General features: G+C 39.8%; 1 protein-coding gene across 50 annotated transcripts in view; it reads left to right on the forward strand.

The window, feature by feature from the left end:
• The window catches only part of NRXN3 (neurexin 3), a 1,789,124-nt gene extending 1,776,137 nt beyond the window's left edge, over positions 1 to 12,987 (forward strand). For 22 of the 50 annotated variants that reach the window (XM_070065317.1, XM_070065318.1, XM_070065323.1 and 19 more), the window contains one exon: positions 10,206 to 12,987. In XM_070065317.1, coding sequence (XP_069921418.1) covers positions 10,206 to 10,507 — 302 coding nt within the window. In that variant the 3' untranslated portion in view covers positions 10,508 to 12,987. Of the gene's footprint in view, positions 1 to 2,872; positions 3,175 to 9,581 lie in introns of those variants that run through there. The other 28 variants (XM_070065300.1, XM_070065299.1, XM_070065301.1 and 25 more) reach the window with 3 other exon arrangements.
• Positions 12,988 to 13,233: the final 246 nt, after the last annotated feature.

A 13,233-nucleotide genomic window follows, 5' to 3' on the forward strand; every position in this document is an offset into this window, starting at 1 on the left:
CAAGGCTATTATGATGTGATGGGATAAAAATGGCTATATGGAAATATGCTATTTCTTACCAAATTGTGTCTCTCTCAATGACAACCATAAGTCTAGTGCATTCCTAATTCCCTGTATAGATATATGCTCATGAAGTTCATGAAAATTATAATTAATGATGAGAATGAAGCTGTGACATGATGATGAACTATTAACATTTTGATTTTATATTTTAAGAGACCATACAAGCTTTGTGTATGTAACCTAATGGACTTACATTGTAAAAATACTCATAAATGCACTACATTCAGGCTGTGTTGGCTTTAATTGAAACTAGTGCTTCCATGGATTTTTAAAAAATACGTAAGTTATTTGCAAAGTGTCAACTTGGTGATGTTCAGTTGTTTAAAGCAGTGCTTTCCAGAATTCAAGTGGTGGTCTACTTCTAAGAGTTTTACAACAGGTAATTTTGAAATACGTACTCAGCAGAAACCTTAAGAGGCTCAAAATGTTAATCTTCCTAAGAACAGCTCCCGTTATGGGGGAGTAGGTACGCCTCGAAGCGTCTTACTCTAGCTCTCAGGGGAGTTATGTTTCCTACTGTTTTCTGTGAAACAAAGAGCATCCCTGTGTGCATCATCAACACTAACTTTGCTCTACAGAAGTCATCTGATGCCTTGTGAGACCATAGGAGCATTTATAGGCTGTTTCCATACAATATAATTCGATCTTAAATTCCTTAAAAAAAAAAAAAAAGAAAGAAAAGAAAAGCAATGGCAACAAGGGTTTCTGCCTCGACACGACTGGGATGTCTTCTGTCTCCTAAAACTTTCCAGCTACCCTTTGTGAAGTTCCCAGAATAACGATTAACATTATTAAACCAGAGACTAAAAATCTTGGTACGGACTGAACCATGGGGACACATTACTGTAATTATTTCAAAAAAATAAAATAATAAAAGGGGCGTCCCAGCAGGGGCAAAATTCAGAATCTTTCTCCAAATTCATGCTATTTGTCAGTCACCCAATAGAGTTCTTAGGGGTAGTTGGAATTGGCATGCAGAAACAGGTGTTCTCAAGTGTCTTGCCTTTGTGGTTTGCCTACCTGGGTTTCCCAGCCCTTGGCTGACCACTAGTGTTCTCACAGGGATGTAGTAGTCAATTTAATTCAAGCGATCTCTTCCAGTAGAGGCTGAGGCCATTTCTAAAAACTCCTTCCCCATGTCTTTTTTTCAGTATCTCCCTCTCTGTACACACTTCTTTCTCAGCACAGATTGAATGAAGCATTCTGTTTCCTACAACGGTCTCTCCATGACTGGCACAGAACACCCTAATAGGCTCTTAATAATCCATACTCATTTCTGGATTTTATGGTTTACAGTTACTGTGCTCTTTGGAGTGCAGAGGGGGATGGCCACCATTACTTTAAAATATACTGGCTATTCCTCCATGTATGAGGCTCCTTGTAATACCATGTTATCATCAATGATGACTTGTCACTTTGGTGAAACCCAAGAACACTCTTAATTATCATCTCTCTATCTCTGAGAAATGCACCTTCTAAGTCTCTGACATAATACGGGATACGTTTCCTACAGTACAACCGGTAGACTCATAGCTATTGTAATCTCCATGTCTGCCACTTCAGACGTCTTTTGAGTGCCCACCACACACATACAGTTTCCTAATAACTGAGATGTCCTTCCCTGCTACTGGAAAGGCATGAAGCAAAACACAATACCTTCCTCCCAGTCCCAAAGTGATTTTTGTCCTGCTGACCTTCCCTAACCCTAGCTTGTCATTCTGTTTTCCTAATTTCCCTAAATGCAACTTACTTTAAGCATGTGTTCAGTAGTTAACCTTTTTCCAGTTAAAAGAGCATAGACAATAACGCATTTATCAGTCTAGCCACTTTCTTCCCTTGTAAATGTCTACTTATGACGTACATCCAGACTGCACGCCCTTTTTATTTTTATGAAATAAAAAAATTCATCATTGTTCTTGAAAAAAAAAATCAAAATTTGTTTTTAATTTTGACAATCACCAAAAAGGGGAATCAACAAGCCAGAAAAAGTGAAGCAAAATAACGTGTCCCCAGGCGGCTCTGTCTGTGCCTTTGCAGAGTGTGCATCTGGTTGTTCATCTCTGAGAGTGTGTTAAGTTCTATTTTGCTTTAATTTTTTTTTTACTTTTCTCCCTTGTTTGAGAATTAAGTGCTTTTTGTATTATATTTATATATATCAATGTTTCTCTTGAATTGCTAGATCTTTAGATTTTTATCCAAAATTATGAGAAAAAGTTATGAATTGTTTCATGCAATTTCCCCCTACTCCCTCTTTAAATGTGGAACAACTTCAGCTGCAGAATCCACACAGCCCCATCTTTCCAGTTACAGTGGGCTCATGTAGTATGGCTGGCTTGGGGAAGATGGGTGATGCCATGCGGATAGTCCCACTTCCCTATAGGAATGCAGTTAGCAACCCAGCGTGGGTGTGCCCTATGCGGAATCCCCTTTGAACCACCTGTGAAGCTCTCTAAACTGCTCCTCCCCCAATAAAGCAATACCCACGATACAGATGGGGCTGTGTCGCTGCCGGTGAAGTTGTTCAACTTGAATGCCTATATCTAGTCCCCTTGTTTTTGCTTTTGATCATGATTATTGGTATTATTATTATTTGATCTATTTGGCTACTATTAGTAGGAAAACATTAAACTGAATGTATAATTTATAAAACTTTGATGAAACTGTAATGATATTTGGAGTAATTGCATGTTGAAGAAGTTGCAGCTTAGGGTGTGTGAGATTGTCAGTGTTAGAGTTCTGTTCTTTATTTCCGTAGATGGGCATGTGTAGGCTCATTTGTTTTTGTATATTGCCCATCCCTTCCTTACAGCCAGAAGCTCTAATGCAGCTAGATCACTCCGCGCCGCCCTTACATGGACATGGCGACTCACTTACACTTTTACTCCCATCATCTTCATCTCCTGTGTAGTACACTCATAGATGCCGCCCGCCCCTCTCTGCATCTTCCCTTCCCATACTCCCCCTTTCTTTAGCATTGTTAAAATTTATGTGCTGTCATCCATTCCCTTTGAAAGTCTAAAATTTGTCAAAAGGGCAAAATATTTAAATATATATCTGAAAATCTATACTAATGCAGAAATTCAATCAAACCCCTTTAGAAACAGACTTTTTTTTTTTAAAAAAAAGCAAATTATAAAAGTACACAGTTTTTTTCATTTTTCAATCATAACAATTGGAATTATTGTAAATTCAATTCAATGCCGTCCCAAGCCCCCTCAAGTAAAACTTTCCTGAAGTGCAGATTTTTTTTTTCTTTTCATGTTATGTGGTGTGGATGTATGTGTTGTCACCTCCCTGTATCATCCTCTGTTGTAAATTATTCTATTTGAAAAATTAGACATTTTGCTCAAAAGTTTTTTAAGTAATGACAACAAAAAAAAAGCAAGTTACAAGAATGTGGCAATTCTACTTGTCCAAGAGCATTCTTACACAACTTTCTTTTGTAAATTTTTCTTTCATGCCAAAAAACATGCGGGCAATTTGTTGATGTAAGTTGACTATAAATTAATACGGTAATCGTTTTAATTTTTTTGCCTATATGGAAATGATTTCTTTCTTTGTTTTCTAACAGTGGCTCTTTTTATTTGCTTTTACTTTTCTGCCTGTACCTCTATTGTGAATGCCTTGCTGCTGTTTGCTCTCGTACTGACTCCTGTCCCCAGCTTACTTTCACTTTAAAGTTGATTTTATTTCCTACTATGATTTTGAAAACTATATTGAGTATTTTTTATGTTTATTTGCTTATTTTTCACTGCTGTATTTTGTGTCGAACTGCTCCTAATAATCAATGTGAATTTACTCTTGGTAGAAAAGTTGGTAGACATTGTCTTTGTACTCCAAGAAAGCCTGGCCTCTTTGCCTAAACTCTTATAAAGTCTTTAAAGTGTTGGCAGACTCCACAGTGGGATATTAAAACTAGTTACAGCCTGTGGAAGGGGTGTAGCCCAGAAGATAATGAGTTGACTTAGGTCCAAATGTTATCAGTTCTAATTGCATGCTTATTTAATTCTTTCGAAAGCATTCCGGGACACCAGTGCTTTATTTTATTTTCCATCAGCCAAGGGGAAATAAGGTACTCTCAAGTGACTATGGTAGTATGGTTACCAGGATTACACCATCACCACAGGATACACAATCCATTTTACTGAGAATAAACACATCAAGAATCCCAGGTGATTTGAGTGATGGTCTCAGATATTGATGCCTTCCAGTGTATAAAACTAACTTCTGGAAAAAGACACACACACACAGAAAACCATACATTTTCTCTCTCTCTCTCTCTCTCCTTTTCCCTTCCTATTAATAGTTGCCATTTTTCTCAAGGGTTCAATCAGGTAAGCTTTGTAAGGCTTCTAAGATTCATTTCCACATCTAAGCTTTTATTTAGGAAATATTTCAGGTAGGTACTGCCACTGGGTGTAACTCTAGGACGAGATGCCTTGACCTTAAAGTTTGACCTTGTGATGCCTTCCACACTTCGGGAAACCTAAGATGGGTAAGAACTACACATTTACTAAGGAAAATCATTAATATTTCCGTAACAGCTTCAGGTAACACTGATATCAAAGTAGATATTGAATAATGGTGTGTTTCCAAGTCAGCTGTTTCAGTGAATGGTCTCTCTAGCTCAGTTGATGAGATTGTGCACTGTTGGGCATGTTGGGTAACATTTCAAAACTAAAACTAAGAATTTCCTAAATGGAGTATTATTTTATCTAATTGCATTTCAAGGTTTAATTTTTGCTGAAAACGGTCCAAGTAAATGTAGCAAAGAGTTTTCTTTTATAAAAAAAAAAGTCTTTTAATTAATTAGATATGCTTTCAAATGCTCCATGTAAAATAACCTTAATTATTGACATCATATAGGATGAGGCCATTACATGAAAATGAGTCAGAAGACAGTGGTTAATAATTTAGGTGTTTGGAAGTCATAGATAGTGATAGAGACAGTATTAGAAACTAATATTTGTTAGGAGCAAAAATCACTGTGCTAAATACTTAACATGCATTATATACTTTAATATTAATGCAAGATAGTCCATGTCATTACCACTTTATGGAGGTTAAGAATTTTGAACAAAGTCATAGGGCTCTGAAGCAACATAAATCTGATGCTACCCTGACTCTGAGTGACTTCCAAGGCAAAACTCTTTGTCAACAAGCAAAAGAAAGTCTGTACTTTGTGGCTTGTGCTTTGACAATGGATCATCCTGTCAGGGTAATGTAGCTCATCACAGCTTACCCTAGGGTGATAAAAGGAAACAGTAGCTTTTTAAAATCAAACCCATTTCCCAAATACCATTTGCTTCTGGGTGGGCAGGGTACTAGAAATGCCCAACTTAGAAATACCCATCATGTTAACATGTAAGCTAAGCCCCTATGAAATACTTGAGTCTGTCTCTATTTTCTCCACAGGTACTTGCCATGTTTGTCTGTGACCATTTTTTCTGGTAGTGGAGGAAGAGCAATTTCGTGGTGATGAGCTTGGGCATCTTTATGTGCTCTGAGTGTCTAATTCTATGGCACCACATAGCTAAATGTGTACCAATGAATGCCTAATAGAGTGGGAGGCAAGAATGATTTCTTCCCATTTTGTTTGAATTTCCAAGCACATAATGAGAATATTTCAAGTAACACATGAGGTAACAAGCCCAGAGAGACACAACAGAAGCTCAAGGAAGTGGAGCATGGTGTCCTCTCCCAGTGCAGTGCTCTTCAGACTCATTGTGTTGTTACTTCTGTGACTCCTCAGACTCTATTTCCAAGGAAGCAGAGGTTGAAGCCAGAGAGAAACTTCCTGCTGGTCCTCTTGTCTTTTTTAGATGACCTGCTACATTCACCATCACCCCCAACATTCTCACAGTTCAGAAGGGTCCTATTAAATTTTTAATACACTGTCTTTTTCGATGGCAGAGAGCCCCTTTTGCTAGATATCAGCCCTAGAGGCATGAATTATATATCTATAAATACACTCATAAAGCAACAAAAGCAGGGCAGCCTTCAGGGCTAAAACAGACCTTTTATATCCCTAGTGATCTCACTAGTATAAAGAAAAGCACAACGCTGTCAGAAGTGTACGTATTCCTGATGTTAAAATGCTAACTTTAAGGAATGCAGATACTTCTGGGGAGGACAGAGGAAAGTAGGGTTTTGATGGAGTGCAAGCTTTGTGTCACTCTGCCTGTAATCCTTTGTAACTCCTTTGTACACCGATGCCATGAATACTTTCAGTTCTTCATGGACTCCATCATCTTTGGGCACCCAAAAAAAAAAAAAACTTGGCGGCTCCAACAATTCTGAGGGTTTTTACTTTGAATTACACAAGTGTTTTAAATGGCCCCTGCACTTCTCAGTACAGTCTTAGCCCAAGACTCACTGTGGATGCTCCAGTCCCTCATACCCAGTGGCACAGTATTAGCATGTTTCTTAGGCACATCCTCCTGGACCCTAAATCATTTCTGCACTACACAGGCATTACCTGTGACAATGTAAATCCCATATAAAGAGTTGCTACAGGGTATTGTTTAAAGCAATGACATGCAAATGAAGGGCTGATGGCACACTGTTAAAGACAGAGTTGATATTAAAATGGGTTATACATCCCAATTCTTACACCTGTCCTAGGCAGATGTTATGTTTACAATCATTTAAAAATTTCCACAACAATGACCCCCTGCATCCCAGTGGCTTCATTGCACACTAAAGGTACCCTTGCATTCCTTCAAAAGCCAGGAATGTGAGGTCATAACAGACCCTACAATTTTATTACTTAAAGGCCAGCATAAGTGGAGTCCCAATTTTCCTAACAGAGGACATCAATTATCATTTGTATCACCGCCACCAGGACTACTAACAAAATGCCCACTGAAGATAAGTACTAAAAGCCATAATAGCATTTACATCATTTGAGTTTTAAAATAAACTTATTTCCTTTCACTTTAGAATTCACGAGCCTGCTCCAGGCTCTGTACTTCAGAGTCCTCACTCCGTACCATTTCGATAAGAATGGTTTTCCTAAAAAAAAAAAGAAAAAAAAAATTCAAGAGAGATGCTTATATTAGGGTGTTGAATGAAAGGAGAATAGCAAAATAAAGTGGAGTCATTCAACTGCAGAGTGAGCAGTTTGTAGATTTTTAAACAACAAAGCTGAAGTGATAGCTAGGATTGTAAAGAGAAAAAACAAACCAAATTTAAAAACAGGCCAATTCAAGGCTCCAGTTGGCTGCTACAGATGGTATACTAAAATTGCAACTACTTGCCACAGCGCTGGCACCGTGAAGACAGTGGTCTTACTTTCACTTAAAGGCACATGGGCATCCTACCAGATGGTTTGCCTTTCCATTTTATCCTAGCTCTTTTCTTCCTATCAATCAGTTATTCCTTATCTGTTAATCCAATTTCCTTACTCCAGTTGGGGTTTACTTTTGTCAATGTAATAAAGACAGATGACCTGTGGTACATGTGTCATGCCAAACCTTCATTGCAGTCAAACTGGGTATAAAAATAAATCCTGTCTCGTTCTCTGAATAGAAAGCAAAAGCATTCCTGAGAAATCCCTAGTTAATCTTCAGACCGACAGCACAGGCCTTGGGCCTTCATGTCTGCTCTCTGATTACTCAAACACTTCCCTGTCCTCTGTATCACCCTAAATACACCACGGGCGGCCCTCCTGTCGGAAGAATCGGGGAAAAAAGTTCTCTCAGGGTTAGTATTTAGGGAACCGCACTCAAATCCCATTTATGAACACTAGCAACAGTGTGTAAATTATGCATTCGATAAGTTGCAAGGTGTATGAATTATATATGTTCAAAATGTTGAAAAAATGCACGCTGGCCCACGAGATCAGGTCTGAAGCTTTGGCCAATCTGCAAAGACCATTTTGCTCAGTTTCAAGCTCTGAGAACCAGGATAGAAATCCAGTACAGAGCACAGTTTCACAGGCCAGAGATGACAGTACCGTGCTCTGTCATCCCTTGCCTTCCAAAGGATACAAACTGCAGACATTATCACCTTCCTCCCCAACTCGGGCTCCTTCCGAGTAACACACAGTTAATGGCTCAACAGACAGGCAGGAAAAGTTGTGTGGGGGCCAACAGTGCTTCTCCGCTGTTTTCATAGAGTGCAATAGCTGTGTTCTCAAGAGGCACCACACCTGAAACTTGGACAATGTAGATGCAGCAGTTCCAACTGAGGAGTAGAGGGTTTCTAAAGATATACAGTATGGAAAACTGGTACGTGAATCCATCTCTAAAGCTAGAACCCTGGAAGTCTATATTAATTCAAACAGATGCTCACATACTGACAATTACATCACAGTCAAGTTACTACCAAATGGAGAACTCAGGACAGCAAGGAAAGAAGCATTCAATAATAACATTGTGGAATTGCAGCATTTTGATCAACCGGGGCAGCCCGCAACAACATGTTATATACTGCTAGACAGTTGTTTGAAGATGGAATAAACTTTTCTGGATTAAAGTTCATGAAAAGACTTCAACTGCGGCTTTTCGAGATTCTTCATCTGCATGGAAAATGACATTGTGCAAAGACCCTTGGACATCGTAGCCTTACAGTTAAGGGAACAATACTCACCGCCAAGTATCTGTGGCATCCGTGATTTGCAAGGAGTAGTGCTCTCATGAACTATCCTGAACTCTCTTTCCTGCCTTTCTCCACATATTTACAAAGGCATGGATGTGGGTCTGGATAAGGAAACTTACTTTTGCCCCTGGAGTTAACAATCACTAGTCTTAAAGAACTCACTTTGCTGAGTGAGTATTTCTGAATCTAAAAGTAAGCATCCTGCACATCAGGGGTAGCTACATTGAGTCTCTTTAAAATCTACCTTCCATCTCAGTGTATGCTCCAAACAGCAAGAAAAAAAACAAGTCAATGCATAAACCTATGTTATAACATGAGGCAAGCTGTCATTTAACAGGGGACTTTCTAGAAAAGCAAAGTCAAAATGGGTTTGTTCAAACAACTTTTTAACTATTGGAGGTTGTCTGACACTTAGCTTATACTAAGTAAAGACTGTAGGTCCTTTATGCCCTTGATCTTTTTGTCACTGACAAGGAGAATAGGTTGTTAAGTAGACTCCCAAGAAGGCAACATGGATGTTACAAGCACATTAATCATAAATTAGGCACATGTGAGAATGTTCCCACACACAAGTATGATAGCCAGTATTTCTAGCAACCCAATTAATGAAATGTCATCATCCCATAAACAGATCCTGGAAACAACATATTTGAATTCTATCTAAATAATTACTTGAGAGTATCTTGACAATGTAAACCCCTGATTCAAGGAAGTCTGGTTTGGGTGGCAAGAGGCAACTAATGGGCTCTCAATCAGCCAGCAGTGATGAGGCTACCCCCAAAGATAATCATACGTGGGTCCCGGCTGCGGGATGACGATCCCTGAGGGGTAACCTAAGAATGCCATTCAAGGAGAGGGCTTGCGAATTGTGTGGATGACTGTACTAACTCTGTTTTTCTTTTTCTTTTCAATCCCAGGAGGTGAATTAGTTATTCCTCTTCTTGTAGAAGACCCTTTAGCTACCCCTCCTATTGCTACTCGTGCACCTTCCATTACTCTCCCCCCTACCTTTCGCCCCCTCCTCACCATTATTGAGACCACCAAAGATTCCCTGTCCATGACCTCTGAGGCGGGGTTACCTTGCCTGTCGGACCAAGGCAGCGATGGTTGTGATGATGATGGCTTGGTGATATCTGGGTATGGCTCAGGGGAAACCTTTGACTCTAACCTGCCCCCTACTGATGATGAAGATTTTTACACCACCTTCTCCTTGGTAACAGATAAGAGTCTTTCCACTTCAATCTTCGAAGGTGGCTACAAAGCACATGCGCCCAAGTGGGAATCCAAGGACTTTAGACCTAACAAAGTCTCCGAAACTAGTAGGACTACTACCACATCTTTGTCCCCTGAGCTGATCCGCTTCACAGCTTCCTCCTCGTCTGGGATGGTGCCCAAATTGCCAGCTGGCAAAATGAATAACCGTGATCTCAAACCCCAGCCTGACGTAGTCTTGCTTCCGTTGCCCACTGCCTATGAGCTAGACAGCACCAAACTGAAGAACCCACTAATTACTTCCCCCATGTTCCGTAATGTGCCCACAGCAAACCCCACGGAGCCGGGAATCCGACGGGTTCCGGGGGCCTCAGAGGTGATCCGGGAGTCGAGCAGTACAACAGGGATGGTCGTCGGCATTGTGGCTGCTGCCGCCCTCTGCATCTTGATCCTCCTGTACGCCATGTACAAGTACAGGAACAGGGACGAGGGGTCCTATCAAGTGGACGAGACGCGGAACTACATCAGCAACTCAGCCCAGAGCAACGGCACGCTCATGAAAGAGAAGCAGCAGAGCTCCAAGGGCGGCCACAAGAAACAGAAAAACAAGGACAAGGAGTATTACGTGTAACCCTGACGGCACCGAGGAGAGATGCATCGACACCAGCGGTATTTCTCCCTCTAGACGCGCGTACTTCGGCCGTGACACTTCACAGATGTCAGAACTGTTCTAACTGTGAGACGGGGTATACCAGGACTTTGGTGGGGAAAACCATTTTTACCAGGACGCACTCACAGAGGTGTCTATCTCTATCAAGGGCAGCCAGGGCTGCGATGTTGCAGCCGTGGCTGGGAGACTGTTCTTTCCGCCCTGCTGTAACATAAAGCACACACTTAGCGCTCTGGAGCAAGCCCCTGGCTCCTCCACGTTCCCGGACTGGGAGTCTTCCTTCTCACGAGGACCTTTTACAAAAGGTACAAGACTTCATGGCTCACTTGTCCCCATAACTCCAAGTGGGTCTGTAATGTTTGTGAAGCTTGACTGTAACAATGTTTTCTTTTTCTGTTTCATTATGTAAAAATAAAAAAAAAAGCAGACAAGAAAAAATTTTAAAAAAATAACAAAAATGAAGTAAAATAAAATTAAAAAAAAAAAAAACACCCACACACAACCCTTATCTGGTTCTGGCCAGTGTGCGTGTAACTTTTCAAGATCTGAGGGGAAAAATGGCTTTTGGGTTTCTGTTTATTTTTTTGAGAATGACTGCACATAAAGTTAAGAAGAAGAGAAAAACACTCAGAGAGACTAATTTGCCATATGAACTCAAAAGCTACTGTGGTGTTCACCCTACATATCAGGTCGTGGTGTCTCTATAATCCGTTGTTTGTTTCCTGTAAGATGCTTTGTTGAACACATAGGAAGATACTCTTGATTTCAAAAGCTGGTCCCCAAGGATCTAATTTCACAGTTTTCCACCCAAACCCTCACCAGGTGGGTTTAGGGCTGGTCTTTATCAGAGCTATTGGCTTGACTTAATCATACTGTTCCTGTCCATTAACCCAGCCACGGTGGATGCGAGGGGAGGGCCCCCACGAACTACAGCAGAGCCTTTCCTAGGGAAAGGGAAAGTGGGGTGGGCTGGACCTACAACTGATTGAAATGCATGTAAATAATAACACCAAAAAAGACCACACCAGACTCTGCTGACTAATCAGAGCAGACAAAAGGAGAATTCAACCCGTGATGGAACCGCAAAGGGTCACTCAAGCCAAACATCTCATGACACAGTGCAGCATCCATAGTTCTTTCCCCGCCCCCGACAAGACAATGGTTTCCATAGTGGTTTAATTTTGTAGCCTGCCACTTACGGAGAACGCTGCCCTTCCATGTGCTCACTTCTCCCTGCACCCATCTTTTTTAAAAACAAATAACTAAATGAATAAAGCTGCTGTGACACACAAACAAAAAGGAATTTAATAGTATAATATATATATAAATAATATATATATACAGATATATTTATCATGGTATGTCTGATGGGGTGACTGACACAGGAAATCTGTTCAAGTCTTGAAGTGGAATGAGAATTTTGTTTTAAAAGAAAATGACAAAACCACAAAAAAGCAAACCTTAACAATGTGAAGAAAGTGTGAGTTTTTGTTTTGTCACAGTTAACTGTCAATGAGAATTAAAAAGAATCTTCTCAGATTTTGTTTACATATTTTACTACATTTTTGCTGGTATAATTCCTTAGTCATCTATGTATAGACTGCTTTAAGAACTGTTATTTCCTTTCTGTATGTTTATTTCAGTTTGCTTGGTTTGTATTCCAGTTGTCTTTTTCATTTTGTAAAGAGGAAACAATGTACAGAAAAAACAAATTGGTTGTGTGGCCATAGTGACCTGAAAAGCAAGAGACAAAGCTAGACAAGTATTCACACAAACCAGAGTTGTGTCTTCTGCAAGGTCAGATACATACGGTTTCTTTTGTACAGATGAAAATCAGCTGTTTAGATTTAGAAATCTACTCTTGCTGGTCTTTGTAAGTTGCATGAATATTTGACTTTGAACAAATATCCTAAAGACCTGGGCAAAAAGTGCAGTCGAAACAGGGGTAGCCTTTACTAATACGTATGGAAAGAGGTGTTCCTCGTCATCTGATATTTCAATGTGTTAAGAGCTTATTTCTTGTTATCATAAAAAAAAAAGACAGGACTATAAAAAGATATCAGAGCACGATTTTAGATAACCTACATGGCCCAGCCTATATGAAGTTGATTATATCTCGATGTCTGTAAAAGATTGCTGTTCTTGGAGTCTTGAGGTCTTGTGAACTGATTTCCTGCTTTCTTTCTTTACATTTTTTCTTTGAGTACAAATACATTTGTTATATTCCTTTTAGTGTAAGTTTCTATTTGGACGATTTTATGGGAACATGTGCATTCTGTATGTGAGCTTTTATCATATTCCTGTTGTTTTATTAGCAGATCCTAAAGGAAGTTATTTTATGACGGTGTGACGTTACTGCTTTTTCTTTTGCCTTTTCTCTTTTGTTTCATATTTGCATTTTTGTTCAGGATATGCTTAGCAATAAAATGTTCTTCCCAAAACCTTGTATGAAGATGCATTTTCTTAACATTTGGGAAAAGATCTTGCACTGGGCTGTGTCAGATCTTACAGCTACTGTTAGTAACTATCACTTCCCTGTGATAAGAAACATTGTAAGCAGTTCCTAATTATATAAAATTCTGAGTCGTGACCTGGGATTAAGGGTTGTCTGTCAACTCAGAATAATCGGGAGAAAAAGTACTCTTTGGAAAAGGTAAGATTACAGAGGCACTACGTTCTGCCAAAGA

The sequence above is a fragment of the Oryctolagus cuniculus genome, chromosome 20 (genome assembly GCF_964237555.1).
Source record: "Oryctolagus cuniculus chromosome 20, mOryCun1.1, whole genome shotgun sequence".
Lineage (NCBI taxonomy): Eukaryota > Metazoa > Chordata > Mammalia > Lagomorpha > Leporidae > Oryctolagus > Oryctolagus cuniculus.